The sequence below is a fragment of the Anabrus simplex genome, chromosome 2 (assembly GCF_040414725.1).
Source record: "Anabrus simplex isolate iqAnaSimp1 chromosome 2, ASM4041472v1, whole genome shotgun sequence".
NCBI classification, from domain to species: domain Eukaryota; kingdom Metazoa; phylum Arthropoda; class Insecta; order Orthoptera; family Tettigoniidae; genus Anabrus; species Anabrus simplex.
In genome coordinates this window covers 883699169-883717835 of record NC_090266.1, presented here as the reverse complement: position 1 = coordinate 883717835, position 18667 = coordinate 883699169, and the positions used below count along the sequence as shown (strand labels likewise).

Below are 18667 nucleotides of genomic sequence, written 5' to 3'. Positions count from 1 at the left end.
CAGTTACTGTACTTTCTTTTTAGTGGAATGCTCTCTTGAAACAAGCAAAATACAAATCGGGTAATAATTTTGTGTATCCCACTGGCAACTTTGCAACTGATGTTCTTTCCTGTCATAACTCACCACATGAGGTACCTCATTAAGACATTTCTATTTTGCCAAACACAGTTATCAGCATGGAATTCTAAATGCTCCTCTCACCTAATGAAAAATGTTCCTACAATTGATGTACAAGGGATAAGACAGTATTTACTCCTTCACCCGCAATACAAGCTTCTGGAATACTGTACAAAACAAATTTGTTAAGTGGTTCACACGCTACACCAAAGAGACTCACTTTGTAGCCTGTAAGAAAGAAAGTGGGTCCAACTTCTTGTGGATCGTATGGTAAGTGCACCTGTTGGGCAAAATCAAAACTATAATGCATTGTGCCTTTGTATGTGTTACAGCTATGTGGCCCAAGATACAAAGGCGTTTCCAGTTGTCTAAATCCCTTTTCTACAATTTTCTATGGTGTCTTTATAAGCAGTCCACTCTGCTTGGACATGATTAAGATATTGTATGGCCTTCTCCACCAGATTAATCTTTTTTCCTCCTCATCCATAATTGACAGTTTCCCGATTACAGTTTGATTGCTTCTACACGTCATACAGGGTCTTTTCTTTATCATGCTCGGCAGCACCACTCAAAGCACGGCACGGCTGGCGCAATGACACTCGGTCGCTAGCCGGTATAATGCGCAATTTTCCTCCCCACTACTCATGGCAATTCACACTTATAGATATCCATTTCTAGTGAATTACATTTGATGTTCAAAATGTTGTCCCTCAGCTGTCAAACATGCCTGACACCTCGTAAATAGGTTTGCAGACACTCAACGAATCTCAGCTTGTACGATGTTCGAAATAACTTGTGTAATGTTCTCTTGTGTGAGGATTGTTCACATACACTTTTTCCCTTCAGCATCCCCCACAGGTATTAATCACAGGGATTTAAATCAGGAGATCTAGGGCAATAATTAACCACACAATCTTCGAAAACTTCCCGTATTACCTCCATAGACCGATTAACAGTGTATGCTGTTGCATTATCTTGCATAAAATAACCATTACTCCTTTCTTCTTCCGTCAGCTCTTGAAAGAATGGTCTGAGAATGAGGTCTATATATCGATCAGCATTTATATAGATCCTACAAATCTGCAAGCACTTATTGTGCACCAAACTCCTATTTTTACATCATGAAGTGGACGGACATGCAGCTGGTGGGGATTTTCTGCACACCAGTGGCGATTGCTTTGACTATTTACATAGCCACTTAAGTGTAGCCATGCTTCATCACTATAAAATAAAAGTTCTGGGTCAACATACCCATTGTGAACTGACTGAAGCAACCAGTTACAATACCGAACCCTAGCGAAACTGTCAGGTCCTCTTAAATATTGGGCAGGGGTGGGTTTGTACGGTTTTGCTTTTAACAGTTTTGTTGCTTTGTGGGCAGAAGATAATGACACATTAGCTTGTACGGCGAGACGTGACAGGGATTTTGTTGGAGTTCTTTCCAAGAGAGCTCCTATTTCATCAAGCTTTTCCTCTGTTAAAACGGTTCATCTCCTGCATGATTTCTTGTTAAGAATGGGTGGTGCAGAACTCCTTTACTAATCTACGTACCGTACTCCTATGGGGAGGGAGGATTCCAGGAAATTTGCGAATGAATCAAAAGCGGCATTCTGTATAAGAACAATGCTTTGCATAGCACAACACAATGAATACATGCTGTTCTACTATATACATCACTCGTTAAACACACGATTAGTATTCCTACAGAAACTACGCTATTTTAAAGCGAACACACTGAACACGCTACCAATGCCACAGATGAACTGAACTATTGCTGTGTGTGAAGCAATGGTTATCACTACCGTACTGCATTAGATCATTTTAGCTGGTCATGAAGCAATATATCTCTCGGCAAATGAGTCACCCAGCCGCGCTATCACCTTCCGTGTGTGTTCTCCTGACACACGGAGCAGGCCATAAAAAAGCCCCTGTACAAGGATCAGTCTTAGGTTTCTGAACTTCTATGTTACTGCAAAATGTATGCCAGATGGAATACCAGGACAAGAGTGATACAGGAATTCTCTCTAATGATTTACAACTGTCAGAGTATAATGTATGAATGTACTTCTTAGACGTGCTGGTTGGGAGCATCATGAGATCACTTCTTCATCAGTTGGATACCGCACCTTTTCCAAGACAATGGTAACTTTTGACGACTGAGTTTCCTGAATTTTATTTCTAGCTATCTCAATCGGAAGTCATATTTTGGTCATGCTAGCCCGGGAGGGCAATGTAGCAAGTGGAGATGCAATTCTCCCCTAGTACGTTGGCACTGCATTGTGCTTATCACATGTATGGCTTGCAGTGGTGTCGCTACCGGCGTGCTAGCCGGCCAGTGTCTTGGAAAAGGTGCGGTATCCAACTGATGAGCCCATGCCGCACTCTGGGCGAAACACTGGTAACTTCTGACGATTGAGTTTCCTGAATTTTATTTCTTCACAGCATAAGTTACATCTTCGGGCAGCAAACCGTTAGCCTCAGGAATGTTAAGTTTTGCTTCCCGGTTAGCAGCAAGATTGCTCATTAGCACAGTGAGCCTGTTTGAACTTGTATTTTGCATTCCATTCAGAAGTTAAAAATGTATTTTGCACTGAGTGGTACAGTGAAGGGTAGCAGCCCAGTTATGGATATCGATAATAGTCATGAAATTCCTTAGTAATGAAGACAAAATTAACATCTGTCAGAAAGTGGACTGGCATCCTCAGCTTTAAGCGCGCAGAGGTGGCGCGAATGTTGAAACTCGCACTTTCAAGTTGCGACTCAGTCACTCGAGTTGGTCAAAGTTTTGTTCAAAATGGCGGCCAAAGTCAATCCTCGCACCATGCAGTTGTACATGGTCGAGTGAACCTTCAATTCATTGTCTTAGAGTGTGACCAGATAATAATGTTTAATAACCCACTATTCTGCAATAAAAGGCTTCTACTAACATTTGTTTTAGAAAGAGTGTGATATGCAATAATACTCTGGTAATTTTATGGGCCCCCATGCAAAGGTTTGTCTAGTATCTTTTCACACCTTTCAGTGCATGGTTGTTATTTTATAAGCCCCAGTGGAAAAGGTTTTCATATTTGTTCTCTTGTGTTTTTCACACCTCTTAATACTTTCCTCTCATCTTTAGTTTCAACTCCCCCTCCCCTTCCTCCAAAACTACAAGCGCTGTTATGGACAAACCAAGCAGTACTAAGGGCCGATTCTACTACCTACTGGTAAAGTAGCGCGTAACTGCGTAAAATTATGTTTCAGTTCGACCACACCCAGGTAGCGCTATCGGCAGCATAAATCGTAGTTACGCGGCGCGTAATTTATCAGCCACTTCGAGGGCCCGATAAGACTTTACCTGCCGGGCAAGTTTTGAGAGCTGAACATTATTAGCTGTATTTCTGGTGACATACAACTCAAATTAGCTTACAATACCGAAAAAAGCATTATACCGTAACAGTGATCGACACTGTACTGCAGGATTTTGAACATTAATGCTTCCCTTGAGTTGCAACGGTCACACCAGCCTATCGCATTGGTAGCCTAGGGAACACATTTTATACGTCAAGCTTTCGAAAAGAAAGTCTAAAAGTATATAAAACCAAAACCTATTTGGAAATCATTTCAAATGAGATTTAATTTTCTACTTTTTCAGTTTTCAGACACCAGATATAACTTAGTGTATGTATCCCAATTAGCACAAGCTTCCTCGTAGTGTAATGGCTAACGCGCTCAGTTCATAATACGAGGTATGCAGGTTCGGGTCTTCATTTTGACAAATCTTTTTTATTTTCATTATAAACGTTGTATTAATCTGTATGCCTCTTTTCATACGTTCTTTCGTTAATAATATATTTCATTGAAATATTTAATCACAATATTATGTCTACTAGGAACATGCTTTATAGGCACCGTGCGTATCGCTCTAGCGGCCGGGCGGAGAACAACAAGTGAGGCAGACTCCAGACTCGCAGTAGCTGTTCTGTTATGAGTGAGCGTGTAGTTACTCCGATGAAAATGGCAGAGAGAAGGAGATCAAGTAAACGCAATCGTTGTGTTGTCGGATGTTCCAATACTTACGCAAATACAGGAAGTGAAGTACAATTTTATTGTTTTCCAAAACGAGCGATAGAAGTGTACCGAAGGAGGCGATGGATAGAAATAGTTAACCGAACGAAGTAAGTAGGTCTACACATACGTACTGCACGTTTGCAATAAGTTCAATTGATTCGATTTAATTTCATTTTGGTTTTAATTTTTAGCACTGATGGATCACTTTGGCAACCTACGACTTATTCAAGAATATGTAGTGCACATTTCGTCGGAAACAGAAGATCTGGACACCCACTAAGTCCAGCCTATGTTCCGACAATATTTCCGGATGAATACAAGAAGAGGAATGTGTCGCTGCGACCCAGCTTACAGCACTTTCACAGACAACTCAAGCGATTAGAAAAGGAAGAATCAGACGGAAAATTTTCGAGAACAGTTTGCCCAAGTAACATAACCAAGGACGCATCCGTGGGAACAGAGGCATCTGATTTTCATTGTTCAGACTTCATGTTTTCTTGTTCAATAAATGAAAACGACGTAAATACACTGTCCTATTCCACTTAATTTCGGTCTGGGAGGGGACATTACGAAACGTGATAAAATGTGTGGAACGGAAGACGATCAGGGTCCAGGTTTCCATAAGGAACAATACACAAATGCGTGATTTAACAGGTGTGAACTTCAACGTCTTTGCCTTGCTGCTTGCGTTATTACCAAACTGTAACGTTTCGAAATTATGTAAAGAAACCAGATTACTGTTTTTCCTAGTGAAAATGAAAACCGGACTGTCCTATTCTACTTTGAGAGTGCTGTTCGGTGTTCACAGGACAACAATTTCACGTATTTATACGACCGTGGTTATGCAACTGACACTGCGTACGAAACATTTCATATTCTGGCCTAGTAAGAAAAGTGTTCAAGAAACAATGCCTCCAGCATTTAAGAGAAATTACGGTAATTGTCGAGTCATTATTGACTGCACGGAATTTAGGGTTAAACAGCCTCCCCAAGTAGATCAGAGAGTGTATTTCTATACTCAATACAAGAGTTGCTACACTGCAAAAGTTTCAATTGCAATCACGCCTAGTGGTATGATCGCCTTTAAGTCTAAATGTTACGGTGGAAGAGCTAGCGACTCATTCATAACAACCGACAGTGGTTTATTAACTTTCCTTCAACCTGGCGATGAGTTCGTGGCTGATAAAGGATTTCCTGGCATCAGAACTAACTTACCTGGCTGCGGTGTCGTAACCGTGACACCACTGTTCTTACATGACGGGAGATTAACAGCTGAGGAAGTTGAGAGTACTTACAATATTGCGAGTGTTAGAATTCACGTAAAAGGGTGTATTCAAAGAATTAAAATATACAATATATTACAAAAATTGCCAACAGAACTTTTTTTACACGTGGATGACATCGTGCATATGTGTTGCGTGTTAACAAATTTGCAACCTCCAATAATTAAATAATAGTTTAAGAATTGTTCTACCATCAGTTTGTTTTATATATTCTTTATTTACATTTTGATCTGTTCAACGTTCAAAAAACAAGAATTGACAAATAAATACTTAATTATTTTTACCATTATTATTATTAGGAATACCGCTAATGTTTGGCAAGTAATTATTGAAATAGAACTTTGTCAATTTGGTGAGACAATCCTCGACATACTTATTGTCCTGATAAATAGGTATTGTCAACTGTTTGCTTTGCTATGTACATATAGATCACATTTTTCCAAGCCAGTTATGTACATCAGTATTTGTATTTGTGTGTAATACATATGACTTGTCTTTAACTGTATGTTATTTTGCTCGTCAAAGTAAAGATAACGTACTCGCACATTTCCTGACTTATCTACTATTGGTTAATCTTTACACGAAGATGGACACTTAACTTCTAACACTCTGTCAGCTACATTTCCTCCGAGAACTATGCTATCTGGAGATGCACAAATCCAAGGTTGTTTCTTGTGGATTATTAACCCACATCGAATAACACGAACACCAAATGAACTTCCATAGCATTCTATTGCATCACTTTCCATTTCACTTCCGTAAAAAAGATTGTTCAAAGCAGCTCCCCCAATCGGAGATTCAGTTACAAATGCGAGAGCTAAAGTATCAAAGTTATGTCACCTAGTTTTGATCCGATGTGCTTTCGTGCTAGCAGATATTCTTATCTTTCTTTCTTGAAACCATCGAGGGCTTCCTGATTGAGATAGAGTGTCCCGGGAGATTTTAATTATATGATCTGTATCAACCTGCACTTTGCTGGAAAAAACATTTCGTCACTCACAGTGCGAAAGGTGTATTTGTCTGACAAGCGCACGTCGTTAGAGACTTGTAAATGTAATAGCTGTGTCACAATTTCCTCACATTCTTCTCTCTCCACATCATTCACTACCCTATCAATGAGATGACTACGGCCCTGCACGATTGTTCGATTTCAGTACTTGCTTCTGCTCGAAGCATTGTACGAAGACTGCAAGGGATGTGTTTTAAAATATTCTCAGTTAATTCGAAGGGGGGAAGAGATGTCTTCAAAGTCTTTTTACCGAACAGTTCTTCTACGAGTTTGCCTTTTCTATATTTTTCTATTGACATTGTTTTCGGGCTCGGTTTTCCCCATTGTTGCGGATGGTCTGTTTTGGAAACAACACTTTCATTATTTATATAATACACTACCGCAGCCACGTGTTTGCAAGTTCCTCTGGCGCCAGCAGGACAGGAACATTCGCTGGTAGAGACATTACGATTCTGGTCAACCTGAACACAAAATAAAAATGCGTACAACTTAGCAAACATGCATTAAGTAATCCTTACTAAATAAACTTTATAAATTGTTACCTAACTACACCTTGCCTACCTCAAGTTTCACGATATAAGGCGGCAAATTGCCAGACGTTTGCCGGGTGACTTTTCCTGTGATGTATCCAAAACCATTCGAAATTAACTCTTCAACGCCGTTCACGTGGCCACTGACAACAAGGTTTCTTCCTTTATTGCTTGATGATTCACTTAGATCCCCGAATTGAATCGCTTTAAACCCGCAATTTGTTCGAATGTCACGCATGTTGTACTGAGACTCTCGCACTACACCTCACCTCGTTTCAGAACGGGCCACTATGTAGCGCTAGTAGTAGCATTTCGATCTATCTGCACGGTGCCTATATGTGTGCTACTTATAGAAGGTGATGTTACGATTAATATAGCATATAGGACTGTCACCCAGGTAGCAGATTCCCTATCAGTTGTTTACATAGTGTTCTCGTAAATGATTTTGAAGAAATTGGAAACTATTCCATTCCCGAATTCCTCTTCCTATGAATGGATGGATATTTACCCAGATTAGTTTTTTAACAGTACCTTCCAACTTTATTTTCATAAAGTTAAACATTAGAATGAAAAGCATTATCAATAAATGGAAACATGTGGAACTAAACGACGTCACAGAACTAGTTGCCAATAGAGCATCGTGGAGATACTTAATCAATTCACAGAAGCCTGCAGATAGAATGCTCAAAGGCAATAAGTCCGTAAGGAAGATGTGGGTGTATATACGTATATGGAAGCGCGTAAAAAAGAGTTAAGAACAACGGCAGGGAACGAAAATAGATTTTTAAATGTAAATTAGAAAGATGATGAAAACCTACGTACCTTCTATTACGGAGTGAGCGACTTGATCAATCTACTACGAGAATACTTTCCAAAAACGCTGCCTTACATGACAGGTTATAACTGGCGTAAGAAAATGTAATCTCGAGATTTTAATTGCAATTAGGTATTGATTTTGAAGCTCATAGATTAAAATCATGAAAGCTTGACATAAATCGTTGTCCATAACTCTTACGACTCCCCTTATTAGGCTTTTTGGTGATAATCAACAGATGCAAGCACAGGAAAATAAGACAATCGAAATGAGCTTCATACATCGGACGATAGATAGGACCACACTCGAAAGCGAGAAGTCGCTGAAAACGACGTATATCGGTGTCTAGCTCCAGGTAGCTACCCAGCGCTTGCACGGAGGTGGTTGCATGCAAGGCAAAGTACCAGCTGATTTACACCCCCAGGTGGATTACCTCCCGGGCAGCTGCCAGCCTCTTTACCAGCAGATGGTAGAACCGGCCCTAAGTCAAATGTCTCCGTAAGCTTGTTTGAAATAAATGAGACGGGACCACCGCACAGTTTATGAACAAATTCCTGTTTGAGCCGAGTGCCTTCTATCGCAAGTGCATCTCAGCGAAGGCTCCTTTGTGGTGCATATTTAAATTATTTTTACATGTTATTTCTGCAAATGTGTGCATTCAAATATATTTGTTCCGTTTCTTATTAGATCACCTCAAGAACATTATTACTGTGAGTTTTTACTTACTTGACTAGATCCACCAAGTAACACAGTGCTACCTGCAATATTCTTCAGTATTAAGTTATGTGAAGAAGAGCCTGTTTCAAGAAGAGACCCATCATGTAAGAAATGAAGAGGGACAGTAATATAGGTTGTAGCTGCATCTTCTAGAGGATCTGAAACAGTCATTCAATAACAAACTATAAATCAAAACAAGAGAGGGAAAGGTCATAAATACAGTAAATAAAACTCTTCAATCTCAACACTTAGAAGAAAAGAAATGCTTGGAGCCAGTTTTACATGGAATCTAAACTAGAAGGATTTGTCTCCTCAACTATTATTTTCAAAAATGGCTGGCATTCAAGCCATGGCCACCTTCTGAGAGAGAGAGAGAGAGAGAGAGAGAGAGAAGTTCCGTTGGTGTTCAGTAGATTACATGTTCCAGGTTATGTAGGTAATATTTACTTAGTTTCGCATCTGGGTTGGGGGAAATGGGAATTAATATTTGATTTCTTGGTTTAAATATCTACAGTTTTGTTGGTAGGATACTAGTAGTATAAATCACGGGTTCTGCGGCCACCACCGCCGCAGGGCTCCCAGGGGCCCGCTCCTCCTCCCGCAAGAGATTTGAATTTGTAAACAAAGCCATGTGCTTTTTGACAGCTGCCATCGACAACAACGCATCGCTAACCTCACTGCTGCCATCTTGACGGGCCTAAACCTCAGTGCCGCCAACTAAACCTTACTAGAGCGAGATTTGAATGGGTAAACAAAGCCACATGCTTTTTGACACCTATCATCGACAACAACGCATTGCTAACCTCAGTGCTGCCATCTTGACGGGCCTAAACCGCAGTGCAACCAACTAAACCTTACTTGCGCGAGATTTGAATTGGTAAACAAATCCACGTGCTTTTTTGACAGCTGTCATCCACCATCTTTAATCAACAGAGCACCGTGCTGCCCTCTTTAGCTACATACCTTTGAAATGTGGTGGTGGGTAATTTAAATTCCATGTGCTTTTTTGACAGATGTCACCCGCCATCTTGCATTGCAAATCTTAGTGCTGCACTCTTTACAACATCGCTGGAAATTAAAAAAATTGTGTTAGCTGTCATCCACCATCTTGTATCGCAAACCTCAGTGCTGCACTCTTTAGCTACTTATCTTTGAAAAGTGGTGGCGGTAATTTCAACGTGCTTTACAAACCCAAGTGCTTTTTTTTTTAAGCAGCCATCTTAAATCAAGAAAGCATCGTGCTGCCCACCTTAGCTCTCTTGTTTGGAAACAAACCCGCGTGATGTTTTGACAAGCAGCCATCTTTAATCAACAGAGCATCGTGCTGCCATCTTTATCTACTTACCTGTGAGGCAGACAATTTTAAAAAATTCTATTTGACAGGCTGCTATCTTTAATGAACAGAGCACTGTGCTGCTATCTTTATCGTAGTAGTGGGTAATTTCTACGTAACAGCTGTCATCCGCCATCTTGCATCGCTAACCTTAGTGCTGCCCTCTTTAGCTACTTACCTTTGAGGCGGCAATTTGAAAAATTCCACGTGCTCTTGTTTGGAAACTAACCTACGTGCTTTTTTGACAGCTGTCATCCGCCATCTTTAATCAACAAAGCACTGTGCTGCTATCTTTATCGTAAGAGCAGGCAGTTCCGTCAGCTGTTATCCGCCATCTTGCATCGCTTACCTCAGTGCTGCTATCTTTACGATACTAAACCTTATCGTTGTGGTAGTGGGAAATTTAAAATCTACATGCGTTTTTGACAGCTGTCATCCACTATCTTTAATCATGAGAGCACCGTGCTGCTATCTTGCGGGCAATTCCATCCGCCATCATTAACCAACAAAGCATCGTGCTGCTATCATTAGCTACATACATTTAACATGTGGTGGCAGATAATTTGAAAAACTTCTGTTAGTTATCATCTGCCATCTTTAATCAACAGAGCATCGTGCTGCTATCTATAGCTACATACACTTAACATGTGGTGGCGGCAATTTGAAATTTAATCCAGATGCCATCTTTAATCAACAGAGCACCCTACTGCTATCTTAGCTACTACCTCTGAATTGTAGTGACGGATAATTTGAAATTCCATTAGCTATCATCAACTTTAATGCATTTGCGAACCTAACCTCTCGTCTACCATCTTGAAGGAGGCCATACAACAAGATGCCCCTCCCGACGCTAATTACTACTTAGAGGTTACTACACAAGATGGCGGTGGCTGTTATGGCTACCTCCTCTACCACCTCCTCTCCCTCCTCCCCTAGCTCCTCCGCCACCTCTGTCAAGGCATAGCTTTATCGAACGCGCATCGTGAAGGCAAGAGTCTGCAGCGATAACATCATTGTGCAAGTTTAGACTTGTGGATTACAAAGGAAACATATCAAGACTAAAATCGATGTTGTTAACTTCAACATGTGATTAGATCATTCATTGATGTGTTCAGATCACTAAACAAGTGATCATGACTAGAACCGAACACGGTACAACATGTGTTTAGAACATGTCAGACCGGGCGAGTTGGCCGTGCGCGTAGAGGCGCGCGGCTGTGAGCTTGCATCCGGGAGATAGTAGGTTCGAATCCCACTATCGGCAGCCCTGAAAATGGTTTTCCGTGGTTTCCCATTTTCACACTAGGCAAATGCTGGGGCTGTACCTTAATTAAGGCCACGGCCGCTTCCTTCCAACTCCTAGGCCTTTCCTATCCCATCGTCGCCATAAGACCTATCTGTGTCGGTGCGACGTAAAGCCCCTAGCAAAAAAAAAGAACATGTCAGAGGATACCTTTGTTCTAAGAAGATCAGATTGAAACATAACAAGACTAGAATCGATGCTGTTAACTTTAACATGTGATTAGAACATTGACTGATATGTTCACATCACTAAACAAGTGATCAAGACTAGAACCGAACACTGTACAACATGTGTTTAGAACATGTCAGGGGATACCTTTGTTCTAAGAAGATCAGGTTGAAACATAACAAGACTAGAATCGATGCTGTTAACATTAACATGTGATTAGAACATTAAATCAGATTGAAACATAAGACTAGAATCGAACAGTGCACTCGATGTTGTTAACCTCAACATGTGATCAGAACATTAATTGATGTGTTCAAAACACTAAATAAGTGATCAAGACTAGAATCGAACACTGTACTCGATACAACATGTGTTTAGAACATGTCAGGGATACCTTTGTTCTAAGGAGATCAGATTACAAAAGAAGTGATTCAGAATAGAATCGAACACTGTACTCGATACAACATATGATTAGAACATCGATTGATGTGTTTACAACATGTCTGGGGTATACTTTCATTCTAAGAGAAAAAAAGACTAGAATTCTGAACAGCTTGCGTAAGATAGCGATTGTTATAACCTCTTTTCCTCCTCCTGCTCTGTCAAGGCATAGCTTTATCGAACATACAACGCGATCTTATGCATATGACGTAGCTAACTCGCTCAGTAAACGATATATAACTTCAGTGATTTTACCTAGTGCGAAAATAAAAAACGCTGTACACATACTGCGTAGCTAACTCGCTCAGTAAACGATATAGCAACACTTCAAATGATTTGCCTAGTACGAAAATCAGAAAACCATACTGCGTAGCTAACTCGCTTAGTAAACGATATAGCAACACTTCAATAATTTGCCTAGTACGAAGATCAAAAACACACTATGGACATATCGCGTAGCTAACTCTCTCAGTAAGCGATATACAAATAAAAAACCATACTGCGTAGCTAACTCGCTCACTGCACTGCTAAGACGCTTAGTAATTGCAAATACACTGATACATGTCATGCGAAAATCAAGAAAGCACACTGGGTAGCCAACTCGCTCGGTCACACTGCAAATACATCACAACACGACTAGAACACTGATATACGTTACTCTTTTTTTCGAAACACACACACGGATAAGAATGTTGCGAGAAACTACATACTTACATGTTTAAAACATGGGGGATGAAAAATCATAAATTATTCGTACGCATGTTACCTTCTCCAAGTTGTAAGACAAAATGGACTCAGTTCTGTGAGTTTCTGCTATGGCTGGCGAACGGAAGTGGCATGTTATCTCAGCAAAAAATACGCATGACCTACACGTAAGTCAAACACAACAATGGATACCGCGATTCAAATCGTAGCAACTTATGCTGTCAGGAAGGGCACCCGGCCAGATCCTTATACACGTTGTCAGGGAGACTGACGATCGCGTAAAAAAGGGCTAGCAGCGGCTAGCTACCCCGCCTAGCAATTGCTATCTTCAGAGCTGCCGACAGTAGGGGTTCGAACCCGCTATTTCCTGAAGCAGCATGAATGATTGCGGGTACAAGATGTTGATGGTGATTCATCTGTCGGATGGAGGCGTTAAGCCTTGTGCAGGCTCTTTCGACAGGAGTAGGCTAAATGCCGGCACCGGGATTTACCCTCTCCCTACTGTCGTATATTACATTCTCAGGCAGATAGTAGTATACAATTTCGAATAACTAGAGGGTGTGCCAAAAGCCAGCATTAAAAACTATAGGAGTAAGGGCATATAACGCTGTTGATGGTGATTTATCTGTCGGATAGGGACGTTAAGCCTTGCGCAGGCCCCTTCGACAGGAGTAGCCTATGTGCCGGCACCGTGCAGGCTTCTTAATGCTATACGATAGGAGTAGACTATGTGCTGGCACTAGGTTTTACTCTCTCCGTACAATCATAATATTTTATCTTAGGAACTTACACCAGCTAAATGCTAGAAGGAATTACTTACACGGCCAAGAAAATGCTCTTTGAGTTACAAGTGTCTTATCATACGCACAGTGTCCTCGCCGATTGCTGAAGGTTACTACAGCCGGAAGACTAGTGTACAATTTCATTCAACGCATGCATTCCTTACCTCGCTCTGACTGACTCTGTAACATACACAGATACAACTTCAAAGACAGTGTTCTTTTAGTTAGAGCTAGTACCCTACCTAAGCAGCTGTACTTGTTATGTGGAGCAAAGATCGCACCTGCTATGTTAACAACAAAAGATGTAACACGGTGCGAGAACATAGCCTGCTCCTAAAGCTTTAACACCCGAACTACACTGTACATGTTAGGAGCTCCTAGCCCTGTTTTGCAGCCGGATGCGGTTCCTAACGTAACAGGACCGGGATTAAAATCTGTTTTACAGCCGGTTGCCCTTCTTGACGCAAGATTTTAAATCACAAGAATCCGTTTTACGGCCGGTTGCCCTTCTTGATGCAAAGATTTTAAATCGCAAGAATCTGTTTTAGAGCCGGATACCCTTCTAGGATTTTAAATAGCAGTATCCAGCCTCTTACATCATACACCACTACTTTACGACCGGTTGCCCTTCCTGACGTCAAAGGACAGGGATCAAGAATCTGTTTTGCAACCAGATACCCTTCTTAACGTGAGAATCGGGTTTTACAGCTGGATGCTCTTCTTGGTGCAAGAACTAAGATTTTAAATCGCAGTATCTAGTGTCTTACATCACGAACCATTGTTCTACGACTGGTTGCCCTTCCTGTCGCAAAACTAGGATTTTAAATAGCAGTAGCTAGCGTCTTACATCATACACCATTGTTTTACGGCCGGTTACTCTTCCTGACGTCAAAGGACCGGGATCAAGAATCTGTTTTACAACCAGATACCTTTCTTAACGTGAGAATCGGGGTTTTACAGCTCGATGATCTTCTTGGTGCAAGAACTAAGATTTTAAATCGCAGTATCTAGTGTCTTACATCACGAACCTTTGTTTTACGACTGGCTGCCCTTCCTGACGTCAAAGGACCGGGATGAAGAATATGTTTTACAACCAGATGCCCTTTTAACGCGAGAATCGGGGTTTTACAGCTGGATGCTTTTTGACGTAGGAATTAAGATTTTAAATCGCAGTATCCAGTGTCTTACATCATGAACCATTGTTTTACAACTGATTGCCCTTCCTGACGTCAAAGAACCGGGATCAGGAATCCGTTTTACAACCAAATACCCTCTTTAACACGAGAATCGGGGTTTTACAGCTGGATGCTTTTCTTGGCGCGAGAACTATGATTTTAAATCGCAGTATCTAGTGTCTTACATCACGAACCATTGTTTTACAACTGGTTGTCCTTCCTCACGTCAAAGAACCGGGATCAGGAATCTGTTTTACAACCAAATACCCTGTTTAACACGAGAATCGGGGTTTTACAGCTGGATGCTCTTCTTGGCGCAAAACTAAGATTTTAAATCGCAGTATCTAGCGTCTTACATCAAAAGCCATTGTTTTACGGCTGGTTACCCTTCTTGACGTCAAAGGACCGGGATCAAGAATCTGTTTTACAACTAGATACCCTTTTTAACGTAAGAATCGGGGTTTTACAGCTGGATGCTCTTTTTGGTGCAAGAACTAAGATTTTAAATCACAATATCTAGTGTCTTACACCACGAACCATTGTTTTACGACTGGTTGCCCTACCTGACGCAAGAAATAAGATTTTAAATTGCAGTATCTTGTGTCTCATATCACGAACCATTGTTTTACAGCTAGATCCTCTTCATGGCGTAAAGAACTAGGATTTTAAGTCGTAAAAATCTCTTTTACAACCAGATGCCCTTTTTAACACGAGAACCAAGATTTTAAGTCGCAAGAATTTGTTTTAAGCCGGGAGCACTTTCTGATGCGAGAAATATGTTTTTAAATTGCAGTATCTTGCGTCTCACATCACGAACAATTGTTTAAAGGCTAGATTCCCTTCTTGACGCATAAACTATGATTTTAAGTCGCAAAAATCTGTTTTACAGCTGGATGATTTTCTTGACGCAAGAACCAAGATTTTAAATCGCAGTATCTAGTGTCTTACATCGTAAACCATGGTTTTACGGTCGGTTGCACTTCCTAACGTTAAAGGACTAGGATTTTAAATTACAGTATACGCAATATGAAGTAAGACAAATCTGTTGTAGCGGGTTTTATAACTGGATGTCCTAGTAAAACCCGGTGCCGGCACATAGCCTACTCCTGTCGAAAGAGCCTGCACAAAGCTTAACGCCTCCATCCGACAGATGAATCACCATCAACATCTTGTACCCGCAATCATTCTCGCTACTTCAGGAGATAGCAGTTTCGAACCCCTACTGTCGGCAGCTCTGAAGATAGCAAATGCTAGGCGGGCTAACTAGCCGCTGCTAGCCCTTTCCAGAGCGATCATTAGTCTTCCTGACAACGTGTATAAGGATCTGGCCGGATGCCCTTCCTGACGGCATAAGTTGCTACGATTTGAATCGCGGTATCCATCATTGTGTCTGACTTGCGTGAAGGTCATGCGTATTTTTTGCTTAGATAACATGCCACTTCCGTTCCCCAGGCATAGCAGAAACTCACAGTATTGAGTCCATTTCGTCTTACAACTTGGAGGAGATAACATGCGTACGAATAATTTATGATTTTTCGTCCCCCCATGTTTTAAACATGTAAGTATCTCGCAACATTCTTATCCGTGTGTGTGTTTCGAAAAAAAGAGTAACGTATATCAGTGTTCTAGTCGTGTTGTGATGTATTTGCAGTGTGACCGAGCGAGTTGGCTACGCAGTGTGCTTTCTTGATTTTCGCATGACATATCAGTGTATTTGCAATTACTAAGCGCCTTAGCAGTGCGGAGAGCGAGTTAGCTACGCAGTATGTTTTTGATTTGTATATCGTTTACTGAGCGAGTTAGCTACGCGATATGTGCACAGAATGTTTTTGATTTTCGTACTAGGCAAATTATTGAAGTGTTGCTATATCGTTTACTGAGCGAGTTAGCTACGCGTTATGTGCACAGTGTGTTTATTATTTTCGTACTGGCAAATCATTGAAGTGTTGCTATATCGTTTACTGAGCGAGTTAACTACACAGCATGTGTACAGTGTGTTTTGATTTTCGCACTAGGTAAAATCACTGAAGTTATATATTGTATTTTTTTTGCAATTTGTTTTACGTCGTACCGACACACATAGGTCTTATGATGACGATGGGATAGGAAAGGCCTAGGAATGGGAAGGAAGCGGACGTGGCCTTAAGGTACAACCCCAGCATTTGCCTGGTGTGAAAATGGGGAAACCACGGAAAACCATCTTCAAGGCTGCCGACAGTGGGGTTCGAACCCACTATCTCCCGAATACTGGATACCGGCCCCACTTAAGCGACTGCAGCTATCGAGCTCGGTATACATATCGTTTACTGAGCGAATTAGCTACGTGATATGCATAAGATCGCGTTGTATGTTCGATAAAACTATGCCTTGACAGAGCAGGAAGATGAAAAGGAGGTTATAACAATCGCTATCTTACGCAAGCTGTTCAGAATTCTAGTCTTTTTTTCTCTTAGAACGAAGGTATCCCCCAGACATGTTGTAAACACATCAATCGATGTTCTAATCATATGTTGTATCGAGTACAGTGTTCGATTCTATTCTTAATCACTTCTATTGTAATCTGATCTTGTTAGAACAAAGGTATCCCCTGACATGTTCTAAACACATGTTGTATCGAGTACAGTGTTCGATTCTAGTCTTGATCACCTATTTAGTGTCTTGAACACATCAATTAATGTTCTGATCACATGTTGAAGTTAACAACATCGAGTACAGTGTTCGATTCTAGTCTTGTTATGTTTCAATCTGATTTGATGTTCTAATCACATGTCGAAGTTATCAACATAGATTCTAGTCTTGTTATGTTTCAATCTGAGTTTCTTAGATCAAAGGTATCCCCTGGCATGTTCTAAACACATGTTGTACCGTGTTCGATTCTAGTCTTGATCACTTATTTAGTGTTTTGAACACATCAATCAATGTTCTAATCACATGTTGAAGTTAACGGCATCGATTCTAGTCTTGTTATGTTTCAATCTGATCTTCTTAGAACAAAGGTATCCCCTGACATGTTCTAAACATATGTTGTACCGTGTTCGGATCTGGTCTTGATCACTTGTTTAGTGATCTGAACACATCAATGTTCTAATCACATGTTGAAGTTAACAACATCGATTTTAGTCTTGTTTCTTGAAGCCAAGAGTGTGCAGCAATAACATGTGCATGTGTAGACTTTGACAGAGGTGGTGGAGGAGCTAGGGGAGGAGGAGGAGGAGATGGTAGAGGAGGTAGCCATAACAGCCACCGCCATCTTGTGTAGTAATCTCTAAGTAGTAATTAGCGTCGGGAGGGGCATCTTGTTGTATGGCCTCCTTCAAGTTGGTAGATGAGAGGTTAGGTTCGCAAATGCATTAAAGTTGATGATAGCTAACGGAATTTTAAATTATCCGTCACCACAATTCAAAGGTAGTAGCTAAGATAGCAGCAGGGTGTTCTGATGATTAAAAATGGCATCTGGATAGAATTTCAAATTGCCGCCGCCACATGTTAAATGTATGTAGCAATAGATAGCAGCACAATGCTCTGTTGATTAAAGATGGCGGATGATACCTAACGGAAGTTTCTTTCAAATTATCCACCACCACATGTTAAATGTATGTAGCTAAAGATAGCAGCACGGTGCTTTGTTGATTAAAGATGGCGGATGATAGCGGACGGAATTACCCGCAAAATAGCAGCACGGTGATCTCATGATTAAAGATGGTGGATGACAGCTGTCAAAAACGCATGTAGATTTTAAATTTCCCACTACCACAACGATAAGGTTTAGTACCATAAAGATAGCAGCACTGAGGTAAGCGATGCAAGATGGCAGATGACAGCTGATGGAATTGCCTGCTACTGCGATAAAGATAGCAGCACAGTGCTCTGGTGATTAAAGATGGCAGATGATAGCTGTCAAAAAAGCACGTAGGTTTGTTTCCAAACAAGAGCACATGGAATTTTTCAAATTGCCGCCTCAAAGGTAAGTGGCTAAAGAGGGCAGCACTAAGGTTAGCGATGCAAGATGGCGGATGACAGCTGTTATGTAGAAATTACCCACTACTACGATAAAGATAGCAGCACGGTGCTCTGTTGATTAAAGCTGGTAGCTTTTCAAATAGAATTTTTTAAATTGCCCGCTTCAAATGTAAGTAGCTAAAGAGGCCAGCACAATGCTCTGTTGATTAAAGATGGCTGCTTGTCAAAAAATCACATGGGTTTATTTCCAAACAAGAGAGCTAAAGAGGGCTGCACGATG

At 40.9% G+C, this 18667-nt stretch overlaps 1 protein-coding gene across 1 annotated transcript in view; it reads right to left on the bottom strand.

Annotated features, from left to right (window-relative positions):
• The window catches only part of LOC136863722 (zinc finger protein 236), a 795935-nt gene that overhangs the window by 739669 nt on the left and 37599 nt on the right, over positions 1-18667 (bottom strand). Inside the window, exon 3 of the mRNA XM_068226059.1 lies at positions 8526-8678. Within this exon, the coding sequence (XP_068082160.1) occupies positions 8526-8678 (153 nt within the window). The remainder of the gene's footprint in view (positions 1-8525; positions 8679-18667) is intronic.